Genomic DNA, 19,444 nt, shown 5'->3' with positions numbered 1-19,444 from the left:
GTTATGAAACATGAATGTGCATTTAAAAGATTATTAGCCCCCCTCATTGTTTTGATAGCCATACAACTGAGAAAAGCTATTCAATAAATGTAATTTATGGTGCTCTACAAACTGCACATTTAAACTTTACCGCAGCAAATAAATGCTTCTACAGAAAGAAACCACAAAACCTCCAACAGCAACAATGTGTCTCATTCCTCCCCCAAAGCCCTTTCTAGACTAGGACAAGTAAGTTCTGGTGCAGGCATTGTTTGGTCCACTCAGTGTTTCAGCTCAGTTGAACATGAAGTGTGTCTGGAGCCTCTCAGCTGGGTGCTGCCCCGAGACTCGGCAAGCCTCAACAATAGAGCAGTACTCAAGCCTCAGCCTCAGCTAATCTGACTGAAACGTCCAGCAATCAGGCTAATGAACTGACACTGAGCAACATGACACTGGCCCTCAGTCTCCGGAGCTCAACGGATAAAAGACTTGGATTGACTTGTCAGTCTCTAAACCCTAATGTTATTTTGCGTGAGTATCAAAAGATGCCCATATGAACTTCAAATACATTTCATAGGAGCAGCCCACTGATCAGGCTAGTTCAGCACGGTAGTGGAGAAACACTAGAGTGGTTAAAGGTTACCTGTTACACGCCTTTGAAATTAATTCCTTCAGAAAAACAATGCTTTGAAGTACACCAAAGTAATTCCAACAAGTTCAACTTTGTGCATGAGCGAGAATAGAAAAACAATCCGAGCAGTCATTGTGAGTTGTTCCAGCTAATTGAGAACTCATCGCCGGTCAGCCCATAATTTGGAAAACAAAATGAGAGCCGAGGCAAATCACTGCCTATTGAGAGGCAGTCGAGCAGAAATGAGACGCAGAGCGAAAATGAACAGATACAGATTAAAGCATTTAATCTACATCAGGCTCCTACAGGCTCTGACAAGACACACATCACTGCCACATTACGATGATTAATTAGGAGACTTGTTCCACTCGGCTATAAGAATGGACCCAGTGTCTGCAGCAGGCATCCAGAACCCCCACCAGCAGCAGAAAGCACATCTCCACTCACTCTTGACAGCAGGGATTAAAGGGCACTCTGAATGATGATGCAGGGGGTTTGCAAATTGCCACTATGGATGGTGGACTTTCTCTATAAGTTACTATGAGGCACTTTCCCATCAACTGTAAAAGAGGATAAGTATATATATATACACACACTCTTTTGATTCCGTGAGGGAAATTTGGTCTTTGCTTTTTATCCCAATCCATGGTGTTGTTGAAATGCCAATAAACTTAAAACTTGTAGGGAAAATATACGGCAGGAGAATTTTGTTCAATCTCTCATCTCAAAAGCTGTTGCTATGGTATATACCACTAATTAGTACAATGATGTGTCAAAAATCTGTAGGAAATAAACAGATTTCACAGGATGACATTGGCTCTCCTGGAAACTGACCGCATCACCAGATCCCACTACAACAGTCAGTCAGTTCACTGACAAGACATTAGCAGTTTTCTTCTCTAGTTTCCTGGTAGTTGTTTATTTGCAAATATGCACACATCTACATACAACAAACATACAGAAAACTCCATAGAACAACTTTATTTATTTCTCTAATATTTATGTAAAAAATGTTAACACTAACAAAAAAAATGACCCTATTATGTACATCTTCATCCAAGAAACTCCAACAGTTTCTGCAGTTCCGCAGAGCTCTTCACCACATGCGGCACAGAGGACAAAGTCTGTGAACAAAGACACCACATGGTCATCACACAGCTAGACAGCACAAAAGGAACAACTGCAAGTCCCATAACAAAGGAGTCACTCTGAGTGACCGTTCCGTCGAGATAACGTGGGTCGGGCCTCACCTTCCTGACGGTCTCGATCATGTCGTCCAGGAGATGCAGCTCTCGCTCCAGCTTGTTCTGGTTCATCATGTGGACCGTTTGCTGCCAAAGAGCAGGATGATGAGACGTCTGTAGTGAATGTCTTTAGGAACTGAGTGATCGAATAAGCAGGGATGGGGGCACTTACATGTCTCTTTGCTCTCTCCATAAGCTTGGACCTGGACTCCTCCACCTCAGCCAAACTCTGCTTCAGCTTCTCCACCTGTGGGAAGAACATGTAGACTGTGTCTATCTGTGGCAGGACATTTTGGTGGGGAGAGACAAAGCTTCAGGTGTGAAAACATTAATGGTAAACTCTATTGCTGCATTCACTATGGAATAGAGAACTAAGCAGAGGAATTAAGGCTTCTTCAGAGGCAAACGTGGGATGTTCTGCCCCCTGCTGTTCACAAATACAAAAAGCATTTTCATGTCTAGTCTCATACGTCACCAAGAATGTGCACTCATTCTGGCTTCACTAATCATGGGCTGGCAGGGAGTGACTGCATATCTGAGGATCAGCTAAAACTGAGTGAGGGCATTAATGCATGATCACACATAATGAAGCTCAAAATTAGATTGGCATTTTGTGTCCCGGCAAACCTCTTTAAGAAGGCGGATCCTCTCATCCATGGCCTTGGTGCTTGAAGCCGATTGGCCAATGGCTCGGTTCAGCTCTTCCTTCAGAACGTGAGCCTCCACTTGAGACTGCTGCAGCGCCCGCCGCAACTCCGCCCCTTCCCTCCGCAACTCCTGTCACCCATCACAACATACAATCAACCACGGCTCCCAGAATCAAGAGGAGTGACGGATACCAACGACATGCTGGAGAACAATAGTGAGCTTTTCCTCCCCACAGGTCAGCCGGGACTCAGCAGCACTTACGATGTTCTCTGCTCTGTGTTTCTGGGCCTGCTCCAGGTTCTTGTCCATCTCACCGCACAACTTGTTCAGTGTCTTCTCATCCTGACAGAAAAACAACCAACATCAGAACAGAGCAGACCATTAGAACTGAGCCACCCAATATCAGAACAGAGCAGAACATTAGAACCAGAGTTTCCTCTTGAAAAAAATGGTGCCGGTCGGTTTCGTTTTCCGGACATTTTGATGATATGCCGGTCAAATATCCTATTATCGCTTCTTAATTAATCAAAGTTGAGGAAAATTGGAGACAGGCTATGTAGCTTAAAGAATGACATAATCAGGCCGTATAGAATGCAACATGTTCATTAGCCTAACTTAAACATGCTTAACTAGTGTCAATTTAAAGATCTAGCCAGTCTCTTTGCTGTTTTAGTGGACAGCAAGAATCCGCTTCGTTCATTGTTTTAAATAGGCTACGTTGTTTGTTGCTGCTACCCATGTTATCTCCAGTGGTTCAACAGTTTCTCTTGCGCAGATGCCCACACACATTGAATGAGCGCTTGCACCACTACCGACTAAAATTGTACTAAAACTACAATTTTTAGCTTCTTTTTCTATCGGTCCGTGGTTCAATGATACCATTCGATTGTGCCGCAAATTATCTGCGGACCAGCAATCTCCTTGTCCAGGAGGCCCTAACCCTGCAGATCATAGAGAGAGAAAGCATGCTCTGGGGACAGAACAAAGCTACATGTCCAGTGTAGCCATGGGTCTGTCTACACAGAAAATGTCTTGGCGCAACCGCACCCCCCGCACTTCCAACGTCACTGATTCCGACAGATGTGTGCGCTTTATTTGAAATGCAGCATATGCATGTTGTTTAATAACTTTCAAACATTAGAGCCTGTTCCTTTAAAAAATAGCCAAAGGACTTATTCTTGCTTTAGTATAGGCCTACATTTTAGGCTTATTCTCAAATACAGATTGTGTTAGGGGGACGGGATTATTAGCCAATTTCAGTCGAACAATCGGAGAGATTTAATTTTGTTGGACAATGGAAACCCTGATTAGAACCCAACAGAGAAGATCAGAACAGAGCAGAACATTAGAACTGGGCCACCCAACATCAGAACAGAGCAGAACATTAGAACTGGGCCACTCCTCAATCATCCTTTACAGAACTACTGATGTAATGACTGGTACTTCTACCACTCCTGCTGGCAGTAATGCCAGTGTTAAGTCAGAGGTGTGGAGTCGTATGAGTATGTGCGCAGTGCTGCTGTAATGGTAGCCAGTGGGTATAGTGACAGTGATTAAACATCCCTCCCAACATCCAAGAGACATACTAGCGATAGCCGCTAGCACCCGTGGGTTTTGGGGCTGGGTCCGGACTGGACAACACCTCACAGGCTACACTCGTACCTGGGCCTTCTGCTGCAGGGCGGTGGCGTCCTTCTCCAGCTGGGCCTGCAGCCGCTGCAGCTGCTCCCGCAGCTCTTGCTCCTCCTGCTGGTGCCTGTGGGCCTCCTCGTGCAGCTCCTCCTGCAGCTCCTCCCTGAAACAGACACAGAGAGACAAAGCAGGCAGTAGAAATAGGTTAGAGCTTAAACACAGGAATCAGGATCAATGACTACTGAGGCACATGCACTACATAATTATACTGCATGCATATTCTAGAAACCATTTTCAGTCATTGACGTATTTGGTAGCACATGAGATTGGTACAAATTCACCAGATGAACCCCATTCAGATTCAGGCTAAAAGCTCCAGGAGGATGCAAAATTGCCCTTACTTGGCTCTATGGAGCTGCTCCTGCTCTGTGTCCTGGTGCTGCTGGAACTGCTGGAGGGTGGTGGTGAGCTTAGTGAACATCTCAGACAGCTTGGTCACCGCCTGCACAACAGAGCTCTCCTGATCTGTTAACACACACGATCATCATCACCATCATCATCATCATCAATCATATAGCCCTGCAGTCTAAGCAGCCTCACATTCAACAGGAAGGCTGTGTAGCTGCAATGGCTAACTAATAAATCGTTTCATACAATTAATGAACTTTAATAATCTCACATTCTGAGTTTTTCTGGGTGGTAATCCATGCAGATCGTCTTCGAATAAGCCATCCTTGTTATATGTTACAGGATTCATGACTTCAACGGCATGAATGTTACATGATGCTGACTGACGCTGGCTATAACAGTGCCTTTTAAACGTCTACTAAGTCTGCCTACCAAAACCTGTCGCTGTTCAGTTAAAGTTAAATGATCAAATATTGTTTCATTTTGTGTCAAGTTTCAGAGGGAAAACATGTATGCCTCATTTCTGGCCAAATTTCACAGCTTCTAAGAAAGTCTATCGTCTTTGTGTAAACCGAGTTTTTACCAGAGAAAAAAAGTTAGGCTACATCTTTGCCTCCATAACTTTACAGATCAATGCACCAAATCAGGGCGATTATAGTGAAATAACGTTCCTGTGACAGGCTATCAAATATTGAACAATGGGATAACGTTTCATCATCACCTTTATTGATGCCTAAACCGTGGCCCACTGGTTAGCACTCTGGACTTATAACCGGAGGGTTGCCGGTTCGAGCCCCGACCAGTGGGCCACAGCTGAAGTGCCCTTGAGCAAGGCACCTAACCCCTCACTGCTCCCCGAGCGCTGCCGTTGAAGCAGGCAGCTCACTGCGCCGGGATTAGTGTGTGCTTCACCTCACTGTGTGTTCACTGTGTGCTGTTTGTGTTTCACTAATTCACCGATTGGGTTAAATGCAGAGACCAAATTTCCCTCACGGGATCCAAAAAGTATATATATACTTATACATATACTTATACTTATACATTGCTGAAATACAGAGATGTACCCTACAGAGAGGCGGCTGCAGACAACAACGTTCAATAGGTTCAACGTGTCCCTTGCCTACCAGGTGGATGTAAACAAAGCTTATAGAACCTAGAATACGTCACATGAAAAACCTTAACTATGATGAAGTGTGGCAGAGATCATCAACATGTGCATGTGGCGTGGAGACCAGGGCTGGCATGTGTTGTGGCTTGTAAATAATAAAGTATGATGAACAGGGGTAGCAGTACCTTGGTGTTTTCTGGGCGTAGTAGCCGGCACACGGGAGAAGGCACTGTGTGTACTGCTCAATCCATCAGCATGGCCATCCTCCACTTCTGTTTGCAAATCATTTCATTCACATTTTTAAAAAATGAAATGGGTAAAAAAAAAAGTTTCAAAAGGGTAAAAAACTGAGGGTAAAAAATGAACTACCGGTATTGTCTATCCCAGTGATCCTCACTATTTTTTTCACAAGAGCCACACTGGCAGTGCAAAATCAAAAAGAGAGCCACTTTTACAACAACTCACCTTTGCAAATGTGCATTTCTACATATAAATATCCCACAAAAAAAAGAAATAACACAGCCAATACAGATAAATATATACAGCCAATGCTTAATAACTTCCTTTCACCTTCATTATTTGGGTGAAGGAAGAAGTATAATTCAGATGTTTGCGTTTTTGTAGTGCAGTATTGTATGTTTATGAAGCACATTTGAAAAAATATATTGGCTGTGTTACCACATAGCCTACAGTGGGTCCCATTTAGAAATGGCCACATAGCACATTCGCGCTTTCCGTGATAAACGCAGCTGCATGAAATGTATTACATCTTATCGCCACAAGGTGGCAGTTTAAGTCTGCTGTAGCATTGCCGGTAAACAGGGCAGCGGATTGCATTCAAAGGCGTTGCAAGTGGCAGTGAGATACTGTAAGCAGAACCAAATTAAAGATCACCTCGTTGAAGTCATACAGTAGACTAGGCTAAATCAGAGCCTGCTTTTGTTTTTATCAAGCTGGGGCCAAAGATGATGGTCTTTGGTGAACAGTTTAGGCCTACTCAAAATGAGTAAAACCAAATTTGGCGAAATCTCGCCAAAGCTGCATGCGAGCCACCAATTATAGCTTGACGAGCCGCATGTGGCTCGCGAGCCGCGCAATGAGTAACACTGGTCTATACGCTCAAATGATTTCTAGTTCAGTAATCATTTCAGCCATCAGCCATTATGGATAAACAACAGAGCCCATGTTTAGAACATGACTGTACTGAGCATGTGCAGCAGTGATGGATAGTGAAGCACCTGTGTCCTCAGACGTCTTGTTAGTCTGGTCCTGTTCCTTGTCCTCCTCATGGGTCATGGCCTTCATGATGGAGTCCACAAATGAGGCTGGCTGCTCTGGAGCCTCGTCCTCCATAGAGGGTTCTGATGCCTATCACACACACACACACACACACACACACACACACGGAGTGGACAGAAGGCTGTTAACATCAGTGTTAACTAGCAGTGGCCCGCAAGTTGTTACATGTCCGGTCTTTCAGAGCACAGAAGTGGCTAAATGTTGAGATAGTGATATGTGAGATAGTGAGAGGTGATCTATGTGAAAAACGTTTGTGAATGTGTGTGTATATGAGTGTGACGTGCGTACCGTGGCGGAGAGGGCGAGCTCCAGGGTGCTGTTGAAGCATAGCACCTGATGCTGCAGCATGGTGACGTGGTTGGTGGCCTGGGTCAGCTGCTCCCCTTGCTCCAGCAGCATGGCCTGGGCTCGGGTGGTGCTGCTGGACAGCTCCTCCTGCAGAGCGTCCCGCTCCTGCCTGCACACACACACACACACACACACACACACGTGCTCAAAACCAACAGCCCCTTTACAGACTCGCCAGTCTGGACTGCTTTAGTATTTGCTTTGTATTTTTTTTTTTCAGTTTTGCATGGTGTTTTACTACTAGGTGCTTTTTACTACTAGGTGCATTTGATATGGCTAAAAACCTAGCCCTAACAAACATATCTTACATCACAATACTTTAAGCATCTAACTTTCAATAAAACTTCTGATTACTATACATCAGTGTCTTCCTTGGTTGTGGTATCTTCCTAGATCCAACAAAGAGCTCTTTCATACATGAAAATCAGCAACTTCACTGATTACAAGAGAACACCTGCCTGAGTGTGTCTGGTGATAGGAACAGCTCCCTCTGAAGGAACAGAGGCACACAGCATGCTGAAAGGCCATGGTGTGGTGTGGCATGGTGTGGTATGGTGTAGTATGGTGTGGTATGGCATAGTGTGGTGTAGTATGGTGTGGCATGGTGTGGTGTGGCATGGCATGGTGTGGTGTGCTGTGGTATGGTGTGGTATGGCATAGTGTGGTGTGGTGTGGTATGGTGTGGTATGGCATAGTGTGGTGTGGCATGGTGTGGTGTGCTGTAGTATGGTGTGGTATGGCATAGTGTGGTGTGGTGTGGTATGGCATAGTGTGGTGTGGTGTGCTGTATGGTGTGGTATGGTGTGGTATGGCATAGTGTGGTGTGGTGTGGCATGGTGTGGTGTGCTGTGGTATGGTGTGGTATGGTGTGGTATGGCATAGTGTGGTGTGGTGTGGTGGTGTGGTGTAGTGTGGTGTAGTATGGTGTGGTATGGCATAGTGTGGTGTGGTGTGGTGTGCTGTAGTATGGTGTGGTATGGCATAGTGTGGTGTGGTGTGGTGTGGTGTGGTGTGGCATGGTGTGCTGTAGTATGGTGTGGTGTGGTGTGGTATGGTGTGGTATGGCATAGTGTGGTGTGGCATGGTGTGGTGTGCTGTAGTATGGTGTGGTATGGCATAGTGTGGTGTGGCATGGTGTGGCATGCTGTAGTATGGTATAGTGTGGTGTATGGCATAGTGTGGTGTGGCATGGTGTGGCATGGTGTGGTGTGCAGTAGTATGGTGTGGTATGGCATAGTGTGGTGTGGTGTGGCATGGTGTGGTGTGCTGTAGTATGGCATAGTGTGGTGTGGTGTGGTGTGCTGTAGTATGGTGTGGTATGGTGTGGTGTGGTGTGTGGCGTGGTGTGGTGTGGTGTGGTGTGGTGTAGTATGGTGTGGTATGGTGTAGTATGGTTTGGCATGGTGTGGTATGGCATGGTGTGGTGTGGCGTGGTGTGCTGTAGTATGGCATAGTGTGGTGTGGTGTGCTGTATGGTGTGGTGTGGTGTGGTATGGTATGGTGTGGTGTGGTGTAGTATGGTGTGGTGTGGTGTGGTGTAGTGTGGTGTGGTGTGGTGTGGTGTGGTGTAGTATGGTGTGGTATGGTGTGGTGTGGTGTGCTGTAGTATGGCATAGTGTGGTATGGTGTGGTGTGCTGTAGTATGGTGTGGTGTGTGGTGTGTGCTGTAGTGGTGTAGGGGTGTGCTGTATGGTGTGGTGTGGTGTGGTGTATGTGTGGTGTGGTGTGGTGGTGTGGTGTGGTGTGGTGTAGTATGGTGTGGTGTGGTGTAGTATGGTGTGGTGTGGTGTGGTGTGGTGTGCTGTAGTATGGTGTGGTATGTGGTGTGGTATGGTGTGGTGTGGTATGGTGTGGTATGCTGTAGTATGGTGTGGTGTGCTGTGGTATGGCATGGTGTGGTGTGGTATGCTGTAGTATGGTGTGGTATGCTGTAGTATGGTGTGGTGTGCTGTAGTATGGTATGGCATGGTGTGGTGTGGCATGGTGTGGTGTGGTGTGCTGTAGTATGGTGTGGTATGGCATGGTGTGGTGTGGCATAATTCACCTGAGCTGGGAGAGGGCCAGCTTGAGATCCTCACACTCCAGGTTCCTCTCCCTGAGGCCCTGCAGGTGGGTGCGCAGCATCCCCTCACTCTCTGACATCTGCTCCCGCGTCAACTCGTTCTCCATCTGCAGGAACTGCTCACACACACACACACACACACACACACACACACACACACACACACACACACACACACACACACACACACACCTCACACACACACAACCACTGCACACTTGGTTCCATACTTGGCTCCACCTTACTGTTCAGAAGACCTAAACCACCCCCCTATGGAGCGCTGTGGAGCGCTGTGGATGAACTCACCTCGTTCATCTCCTTGGAGCTGGACAGTTCGGCTTCGAGCTTGTGCAGCCGGCGCAGCTGGGTAGTGTGGCTCTCGGCCTGGGCACAGAGCTCACTCACCAGGCCGTCCCTCTGGGCCAGGGCCTCGGTCAGCTCCAGCACCTGCCGCTGGGATGCCTCCAGAGCCTGCTCTAGACTGCTCAGAAAACAAACACACAAACAGTAATCAACTACCAAGTAGAGTATATAGATGCCTGACTAACTCAAAAATCAAAATACAAGTCAAATGAACCTGTGGACATATAGTCTTTACTGGTACAGACAGACTGCTGAAGAGTTATGATTGAGTTGAGGTTATGAATTGACTCATTGAATTGAGAGCATGTGTGTGTAACCTTACTTACCCACTGGCTATTTCTCTGGCTTCCTGGGCTTCGTGGTTAGACTGCTGCATTCTGAAGATGGCAGAACATCCAGACAGAATTACAATCTTTATACTCTCCCAAACCCCACTCAAGCCTGACCGAGTATGCACTGTTTGCATAATATCTGTTGATATTCTTCACCTCAAGTGTGCACTACTTCAAACACATACAAAATAATAACTGCTCTTATCTGTTAGAAAATATTAATTATAATTATCAATTACTAATGATGATAAAGTAATGTCAATCAATACACTATTGGTTAGTCATCTTCTTGTAAGTGTACTAATCAACCCACAGACAGTGTGTGCAGGTGTGTGTGCAGGTGTAGAGAACCCACTTCTTGGTCTCGCTGCCCAGGGCCTGCTCCAGGAAGGCGTAGGAAGCTAGGGTGGAGGTGACTGTGGCCGAGAGCTCCGTGCTGCGCCGCTGCAACTGGTCGCGCTCCTCCTCCACCTCCGCAATCTGCTGCCGCAGAACCCCCATCTCTGCAGAGGAGACACAGATTAGCTGGAGCTCACTCATACTGGTTATAGCCTAACGCTGGGGTTCACTCATACTAGTTACAGCCTAACGTTGGGGTTTACTCATGCTGGTTATAGCCTAACGCTGGGGCTCACTTGAACAGGTTATAATGCTGGGGCTCACTTATCGTTTTCACACAACACAGCTTTTACACAAGCAAGGATCACAGTCAGTTCAAAATGTCTCAGAGAACAAACACCTTGAATATTGAAAGGTTGAGGCAGAATCTGCCCAGGAGTGACAATTAATATTTTATCTTGCAACATCATCTCACAGACCTCCTTATTTTCTATATGTTTCTAACACAAGATGGGATGGGAATGGAAACAGAGATCTTGGTTCTAGAAAAAGAAATCCCCTCTGATTTAACAGAATCAAACTGTTGCATTGTGCATTTATGTCCATGAATTCAATTACACTGCTTGTGATAAGCTGACCCCACGCACCACAGCTAACTTAAAATAATAAATTAAAAAAAAGTAAAGTAAAACATGACAGCTGACTAACCTGCATTCAAGATAGTCAACTGAGTGTTTAAATCTACAATCTGTTGCTCTGCATCCTGAAGACTTGCTTGTTCTTGCTCCAGTTCCTGTTGGATCTGTGTCATGGGCAAAAATAACAAACGCCCAAATCAGTACAGTAAAACACAGTAAAAACAGTCCAAGAATCGACTGTTTCTGAGAGCCATTCTACTGGCCAAATGACATCTCTGAGGGCCTGTGGTGGTGCCTGTCTGACCTGGGCTCTGTCCTCTAGGGCCTGCTCCCTCTCGGCCCGGTCGCGCTCGCTCTGTTCCTGCGCGGCGGAGGCCCTCTGGTGCAGCTGCTGCAGCACTGGCCTGGTCCTCTGCAGGAGGGACCGCGCCCGCCCCAGCTGCACACAAAACCACGGACACGGATCACACACACACACACACGCACACACACACACCACACACACACACACACATACATACACCAGCAGGCAGCCATCACGGAACTGAACTGGGTTCAAATGGCGTCTGTGTGCTTGGCTCTGGTCATGCACAGACCTACCTCCTCCTGCAAACTAGCATGGTCCTCCAACTTGACCTTCAAAAGCTCCTTGGCCTCACTGAGAGTCTCCACGTAAGCGTTGTTAAATGAAGCCTGTGGTCAAAAACAATAATGAAAGGATGAGTACCCTAGCCTAGAAATCTAGACGCACCCTAGCGGCAGCAAATTACATTTGCTTCCAGGGCTAGTCTAGCAACTCTCCGTTGGCTTGTGAGCTCGAAAAATTAAACTTCTATCAGGCCAATCAAATCAAATAGAGTCGTTAGGCGGGCTTAACATAACGATTGATGGCAGAGTTGCAACGGTTTGGCTTGAATTCCCTGCTACTTGAAAACAAAGAAGATGGATGTTGCTGTTGGCCAACAGTGTGACACGAGTTAAGCTTGTTTTAAAGATGGCAAAAGTTTGAACTAGCCAACTAGCTCCGCTGGTGGGAAAACACATGGGACTCAGCGCTGTCCTATTGCGTGCAGAGGGAATTTGAAAGACAACCGATTATCCCGTCCCTCGGACTGAGCACGGTGAGTGCCCAGACCCTACATTTTAATGTGGGTCTGGCTCGTCAGGCTATGAGTACCCGCCACAGGCACCGAAGTCCTGTGCACCCCAGCAGCGAGCCAAAGAGACGGCAGCAGCGGAGGTGCAGCTCTCCCTACTGACCTGCAGAGGGCAGGAGCGTCTGAGGGCCTCCAGGAGCTGCTGGTGCGAGCCCACACTCTCCTCCAGTTCGGCCAGCTGAGACGCACAGTGAGCCCGCAGCTGCTCCACCACACTGAAGGCCTGGGGGAGCAAACAAGCAGCCGTCACCACCACCTTATTAAGTCATGATGATCCCTCCAGTGAACTAACGACAGTAACAAGGCTATGAACTTATCGCTATAAATTTGTTCATCACAGTCAAGTCAAGTCAGTTTTATTTTTATAGCGCATTTAACATGCACAGAGTGCAACCCAGAGCGCTTCACAGTTCACATAGAAGACACATAACAAAAAGACAAAAAGATGCCGGACGGAGCGGCGTAGTCGCCAGCGTACCCGTGACATCAAGACATGAGAAATACATTTAAAAAATAACAAACACAAAAGACAGTGTCTTTTAGTCCCATTTCAAAATCCCCAGTAATGATGACAGTAGTGACATAAAAACACGTGCTTTGCTATTGGCTGTTCTGTTAATCACTATGAGGGGGAAGGCGTTCTTACCGCCTGTTTGTCCTGCAGGGCCTCCTCCATGTTCTGTCTCATGTCATCCCTCTGCTGAAGGCAGTCTCTGGTCTTCTGCTGCATCTTTCTCAGGGTCTCCCGACACTTCCCATAGAGGGACCTCATCTGAGACACCTGCAAGGCAGACAGCAAGTGAGCAAATCCCACATAAAAAGGCCTAGCGCATTCAGTTATCATCTCAAAAAAGGGAGTGGCTAACCTGTCTCGACATGTCCTTCTGATCTGCAGTAACAAGATCACCAATTTCCTTCATGGAGGCCAAAGTGTCCTCAGCATCTGTCTTCACGGCCGCCTATAAAATATGTAACTCCGTGAGCACAGTACAAAATAACTTTACACTCACATAACAACAATTATGGATGCACCGATCCGACTATTTCACTTCCGATAACGATTACTGGACTTCCGAGTACCAATCCGACATCCTTGTTTTATAAGTGTTTAACACTAAGCAGCTTTAGATCTTGTTGCAAAGCTCACCCATTGTTTTTTGCTCCCTCCATGCAATATTAGATCTATATTAGGTCTCCCAGCACACTGCTGAGTGCTGACACATTATATAGCACACACACAATGTAAACATAGAATTGAGCTGAATGGATTGTTCCCATTGTTCCCGATACCCAATCCAGCTATTTCAGTCAGTGTTGGACTGATCTCTGATATCAGTATTGGACCGGTGCCTCTCTAATGTAAATGTCCTAGTATATACAGCTACAATGGAATTAGGCATTTTCTCCCACCATGTTGGATAACATGGCTTGCATGTTGTGCCGCAAGTTCTGAAGATCCTGTAGATCCTGCTGAAGACTCTTAATCTTGTCCAAGGCGATAACATACAGGTCTTTATAAGTTTCCATCTGAAATGGTGAACACGTTTAAATTAGCCTTCAACATGGTTTTGACTCCTCTAAGCACTAACAATGTGCTCATAATTTTCACCAAAACAGCAGCCTCCACAAGTCTCCTGAGGGATTATGGGAGATGTAGGCTGCCTGGTCACCTGGCTGAGCTCAGTGTGGTCTGTCTGGATGAGCTGGTTGCGCATGTCGGAGGGTGGTGGGCCGGAGTTGGGGGCCTGGGCCCGGGCAGAGGCCAGCTGCTGCAGCAGAGCCTCTGACATGATGACGTAGGAGGTCAGCCTCTGCTCCAACTCAGCTCTCGGGAGAGCCTCCAAACCGCCAGAGCTCAGACTGCAGGACAGAGGGACACAACAAAGGGTTAAGAGACGGTGGGAGAGGCAAAGAAGAAACATGTTAAACATAGTGATGGGCAAAAAGTGATGGGCAAAAGTGATGCTGTGGTTTAGTGGTTTGGTGAACCACTAAACCCACAGCAGTGTGAAGCTAGCAACACTAATGAAAAATCCAATATGGCTGCCACATGTAGATTTTTCAACATAAAAGTCCTTACCCAAACCAGTATATGTAACCAAAATTATTGGTTTGCTAAGGACTTTTATGTTGAAAAAATGTATGTGTGGCGGCCATCTTTTTGCTTTCCAGCTAGTGTCGCTAGGTTCACACTGCCGTGGTTCAGTGGTTCACAAAAGCTTCATTTGCCCATCAATAGTTAAACATAAAACCAGAGCTCATAAAAGGTGAGATGTGGTATTATAAAAGTGCTTTACGTGGACAAACTCCATAGCAAGGAGTCTGTGGTGGTACTGGCATCTGACACAAGCACCTCCACCACCGGCTGGACCGACGTGTTCATGCTGCGCTCCATACACTGCATTGGCGACGTACACACTGACACACTCCGCTGCTTGACCGGCGTGGTGGCCGCCACAGCATGCTGGTACTCCACCACCGCAGGCCGAGGGGCCATGTTCCCCGATGCCGCGATGAGCAGCTCCGCCATCTGCCTCAGCTGCTCCTGCAGTGGGCCATACCCGAGCAGGGCTGCCTGGGCGGCCGCTGGGTCCAGATGAGGAGCTGTGCGCACTACTGCAGCCACGGGTGCCTCTGGAGTCGCAGGCAGGGCCTGGCCAGGGGGAGACGGAGGAACGGACATGCAGGTGAGGCTGGAGGGCAGGGCGGTGGAGTTGAGCTGCGGAGGCGGCAGGGGGCTGTCCAGAGCGCCGGCCCAGAGGCGGCTGTCCTGCTCGTCGGCTTGAGGGTCCAGCAGGATGCTCCTGCATAAGAAGGAGGCTTTCGGGGTGGAGGGGGCGGAGAGCTGCTGGGAGTGGACAAACGGAAGCTCCCCCAGCACAGGCTGTGGGCTGTCCCGCCGCATCTCCTCTGGTTCGCTCTCAGATGTCTGAAGGGGGTTTTCAGACGAGCCCAGAGCGCTGTCCAGGCCATCGCTGCTCCTCTCTGGTGGTACATGCTGGGAGCCTGCAGACGATGCCGTCATCACATTGTCTTCAGGGACAGGTGCAGAACCCTTTGTGCATACATCATCAGTGCAGCTACTGGAGTCTCGGTCATACGAAAGCACTGCACTGTCCTCTCCGTGCACCGAAGTCATTTGGTCATTCGTACAATTGAACTGAGCGCCACTGCAGTCTTCATCCACTCTCCTCTCTGAACCGACAAGGATCTCCGACGATGTGTTAGTGACAGTGACATCACTAGCAAAAGGCCTCTGGATTTCAGAGTATGGATGATCAACATGGCCTTCTCCAGGTAGCACAGCAGCACTGGTCTCCTCTTCATGTATGGTGACATTGACAGATAGTTGACTGTTTTCCAGTATCTTTTCCTCCATGATGACAGCAGATTTTTCTGATAGTATGGAGGCATCTTCCAAAACCTCAACCTCAACCTCCCCTCCCATACAGATAAAGGATTTGAATGTAATGTCTTCAATCTGTCCATTACTTGAACCTGCATCGGTATTTGCCTCTTCAACTTGAAGCAAGCTCTCTACATGGCTTTGGGAATGCATCTGAAAAACAAGGTCTTCTTCCAATGCTTGGTCTACATCATGAGACATCTCAGCAGGCTCCCTAATCGTGTTCTTTTCCGCATTGCAATATGGATGATCTGCATGCTGGATGCTTCTAAGCAACACCTCTTCACTTCCATCAAAACTGACAGTGCTCTGTGAAAGAGCTTGACAGTCCTGCACTGATAAATTCTTGAAAAAAGCTGAAAGCTCAGAGGTTTTGTCAGGGGTACCCAACACCTCAATCTGCACTCCAGAACAGTCATACGACTTGAATGTAATGTCACCAATGTCTGTGGTACTCTGGTGTGTAACAGGAAGATGTGATGCAGACAGGTTGTCTGGAAAAGCAGACATGTCTGTGACATTCGGAGTGACAGCAGAGACATCGCTGGATGAAATCATGCCTCTCTCTGCCTGATAGTATGGATGATCAAAATGGGGCTCGCCATCATGAAAGCTCTGAAAACTTCCCTCTGCTAGTTCACCGTCAACACATGTGGAATGACTGTTGCTGTCCAGTGGAATGCCCTGAGTGACATCTGCTGCATTTAATGTATCAGAGAGCTGGATTTCTCCTCCTAAACACACAAACGACTTGTATGTTATGTCTCCCGGGTCGTCTGGAGAGCCACTAGAAGAGTCCGTATTTGAAGTTTCATAGGTAGACTCACAACGGGTCTTCTGCATCTCATCAACATGATCCTCAATATATCGTGGCGCTGTGTGGCAACTTGTGATGTGACCCTGTTTGAAATGCATAAACATTGATGCTTAGGCCCTGTACTCTACAGAATATATATATATATATATATATATATATAAAAACAGATTTGATGCTTTTTGTTACCTTTTTTCCAGGTGTGGTGCTTTCAGACATGACTGATTTGAACTTGTGGGTCTGTTGCCTGGGGGCAAGTTCATTCTGTACATCTCGGAGGGGTGTCCTCACAGGCTGATGGAAGAATGATGTAAGACAAAAGTATGTGTTGAATAATTAAGCACATCTTGATATTCCATGTCTTCATCACTGCAAACACATTTCATTTAGCATGTAAAATACCCACTTCAGAGTAGGTAGGGTAGATACGCATCACATAAGAAATTGTTTCTTCAAAAGAATAAATACAATCTTACTGCACTGACTCCTTTAATAGGTGATCCTTGTGTGGCGGACATTCTTCGCCGTTGCCCAAGCAGAGCCTGAAAACAAGAGCAGGGCTCAGGTTTATGATAACGATAACGTTAACGTCACATCCCCAAAAACACCAGCCATGATCACCCTTGCTGCCCTGTGTGCTCTCTGTTATAAAGCTATCTTTCCCAATCCAAAATGACAGAAATTAAATAACAGGATATAGAAAGATATTGCTTGGAGCTTAGGTACGGTTACTTAGTTAAGTTAACTGTATGAGTTAACCCAACAAGCTTGCTAGTCCGATGACAGTAACAATGCATTTTGACTGGTAATACTGCTAACGTCAGGTAACTGTTAACGTTAACGCCTACACATCCCCCGATGACTGTTCACAGTATAATAATGAGTTCGCTAAATTAATTCTCTGACATTAATGTTAGACTTACTTTACCACTAACTGGTTGGCTTATTCTAAAATTAGAGGATTAACGTTAGTTAGCAAGAGAGCTAACGTTAAAGTTACCCTATGACAGCTTACTGAATGATTTGGAATATTTAGTCCTTCATTATGGTCTTTATGGTGTGTTCCGTATATTCCTAACGTTACTAAGTCTGAAGCTACATAGTATGTGCTTTATGTAGAAATGTATAAAATCGCTCACCTTTATGATGAAATTGTTGTAAACAACGGTGTTTCTATTCAACCGCCTGTCCTGTCTAACATTTCAAACATTGGCACGACGTAACGCTATTGGTCGAAATCCTTGTTCCTTGCTAATTATTGTGAAGACTTATGCTGTATAACGTCCATGTCGCCCCCTAATGTTCGGGAGTGAAAAAGTGTCAAAGATTGATTTTGTATTTATTACAGTATTTATTTCCTGAAAATAAAATACATTATATATCACTGCCAGGTTTGAATTTGTAAAAAGTTAATCATAATCCCTATTACAACAGGAATACACTACACACAAAGGAGCATACAAAGCCACCCCCCTCCCACATTGGACTTTCTGACCATACCACTCTTATGCTAATGCCCGCACACAGACAAAGAGTGAAAGCAAACAAACCGGTTCGCAAGCAGGTAAAAGAGTGGCCTGATGGAGCCTCTGATTCTCTTCAAGACTGCTTTGACACAACAGACTGGGAAATGTTTAGGCAGGCAGCCACTTACAACAACCAGACAGACATAGAGGAGTATACACTGTAACCTCTTACATCACCAAGTGCATTGATGATGTGACCCACACAAAAGACATCATCACTCGGGCTAACTGGAAGCCATGGCTGACAGGGGATGTCCTCAGGCTGCTGAGGGCCAGAGACAAAACCTACAGAGCTGGGGATGAAGCTGGCATGAGAACAGCGAGAGCCAACCTGTCTACAAGCCCGCGCCACAGAGCTGTGAGAGCAACATCCCTCTGCTCAACAATCTGAACCGCTTCTTTGCTCGCTTTGAAGCACAAAACAGTACTTGCCCACAGAAGACCCCTCCCCCTTCACACGAGCAGCCCCTGTGCTTCTCTGCTGACAGCGTAAAGAGGACACTTGCTGCTATCAACACCCGTAAGGCAGCAGGCCCAGACAACATCCTAGGAGCTTAAGGATGTCTTCACAGACATCTTTAACACTTCCCTGAAGCAAGCCATCGTCCCATCATGTTTCAAAGCTGCCACCATCATACCTGTGCCGAAGAAAACGGCTCCGTCCTGCTTCAATGATTACTGCCCCGTGGCACTGACACCCATCATCATGAAGTGCTTTGAGCGGCTTGTCATGTCACACATCAAATCCATTCTCCCCCCCACCCTGGACCCCTTCCAGTTTGCATACCGAGCCAAACGGTCCACAGTGGATGCAATCTGCTCTGCCCTCCACCCAGCCCTCGCCCACCTGGAAAAAAGAGACTCATATGTGAGACTGCTGTTTATAGACTTCAGTTCTGCATTCAACACCATAATACCACAACAACTCATCTGCAAACTTGACAAACTGGGACTCAGTACCTACCTCTGCAACTGGCTACTGGACTTCCTCTGTCAGAGGCCTCAAGTAGTATGTGTTGGCAACATTATCTCAAGCAGCATCACACTGAGCACGGGGGCCCCCCAAGGCTGCGTGCTCAGTCCGCTCTTCACCCTGCTGACGCATGACTGCACTGCAACCTACAGCAACAACCACATAGTGAAATTTGCTGACGACACAACTCTGGTGGGTCTCATCACCAAGGGCTTAATTTGAGACTCAATACAGGTTGGAGGTCGACCTTCTGACCACGTGGTGCAGGGACAACAACCTCCTGCTGAACGTCCAGCAAGACCAAGGAGATTTTGTTGACTTCGAGAGGTCACACCCAACACCTGCCACGGACCATCGACGGTGCTGTGGTGGAGAGAGTGAGCAGCACCAAATTCCTGGGGTGCACATCAGTGAAGACCTCTCCTGGACCACCAACACTGCATCACTGGCGAAGAAAAAGTTCAGCGCCGCCTGTACTTCCTGCGGAAACTCAGGCGAGCAAGTGCTTCACCAGCCATCATGACCACATTCTACCGA

The 19,444-nt window shown here is 46.9% G+C and overlaps 1 protein-coding gene across 2 annotated transcripts; it reads right to left on the bottom strand.

The window, feature by feature from the left end:
• Nucleotides 1-1,580: 1,580 nt before the first annotated feature.
• Nucleotides 1,581-18,067, bottom strand: spag5 (sperm associated antigen 5). Of its 2 annotated transcripts, none has more exons than XM_048263797.1 (26): nucleotides 17,548-18,067; nucleotides 16,885-16,950; nucleotides 16,598-16,702; nucleotides 14,486-16,494; nucleotides 13,859-14,048; nucleotides 13,599-13,715; nucleotides 13,055-13,147; nucleotides 12,835-12,969; nucleotides 12,292-12,411; nucleotides 11,632-11,724; nucleotides 11,336-11,470; nucleotides 11,102-11,195; nucleotides 10,410-10,557; nucleotides 10,049-10,099; nucleotides 9,666-9,840; nucleotides 9,342-9,475; nucleotides 7,238-7,406; nucleotides 6,889-7,018; nucleotides 5,836-5,922; nucleotides 4,536-4,659; nucleotides 4,165-4,297; nucleotides 2,764-2,844; nucleotides 2,482-2,631; nucleotides 2,027-2,101; nucleotides 1,861-1,941; nucleotides 1,581-1,734 (listed from the first exon to the last, which is right to left on the bottom strand). In XM_048263797.1, the coding sequence occupies exons 2-26, from the start codon at nucleotides 16,924-16,926 to the stop codon at nucleotides 1,663-1,665; spliced, it is 4,743 nt and encodes a 1,580-aa protein (XP_048119754.1). In that variant the 5' UTR covers nucleotides 16,927-16,950; nucleotides 17,548-18,067; the 3' UTR covers nucleotides 1,581-1,662. The 2 variants fall into 2 exon arrangements, with proteins under 2 accessions (XP_048119754.1, XP_048119760.1); XM_048263803.1 differs by having other exon boundaries at nucleotides 16,894-16,950.
• Nucleotides 18,068-19,444: the final 1,377 nt, after the last annotated feature.

This window comes from Alosa alosa, chromosome 1 (genome assembly GCF_017589495.1).
Source record: "Alosa alosa isolate M-15738 ecotype Scorff River chromosome 1, AALO_Geno_1.1, whole genome shotgun sequence".
NCBI classification, from domain to species: Eukaryota; Metazoa; Chordata; class Actinopteri; order Clupeiformes; family Clupeidae; genus Alosa; species Alosa alosa.
Note: the sequence above shows the minus strand (reverse complement) of the source record. Positions and strands in the feature narration are given on the sequence as shown.

Bases quoted from the DNA above. Each gene is read 5' to 3' on its own strand.
- spag5 (XM_048263797.1), bottom strand. From the start codon at position 16,926: ATGTCCGCCACACAAGGATCACCTATTAAAGGAGTCAGTGCA. The intron at 11,725-12,291 runs GTCAGTAGGGAG...TTTTGACCACAG, and splicing joins GACGCTCCTGCCCTCTGCAG to GCTTCATTTAACAACGCTTA. The intron at 2,102-2,481 runs GTTTGCCGGGAC...TTCTTCCCACAG, and splicing joins GGATCCGCCTTCTTAAAGAG to GTGGAGAAGCTGAAGCAGAG.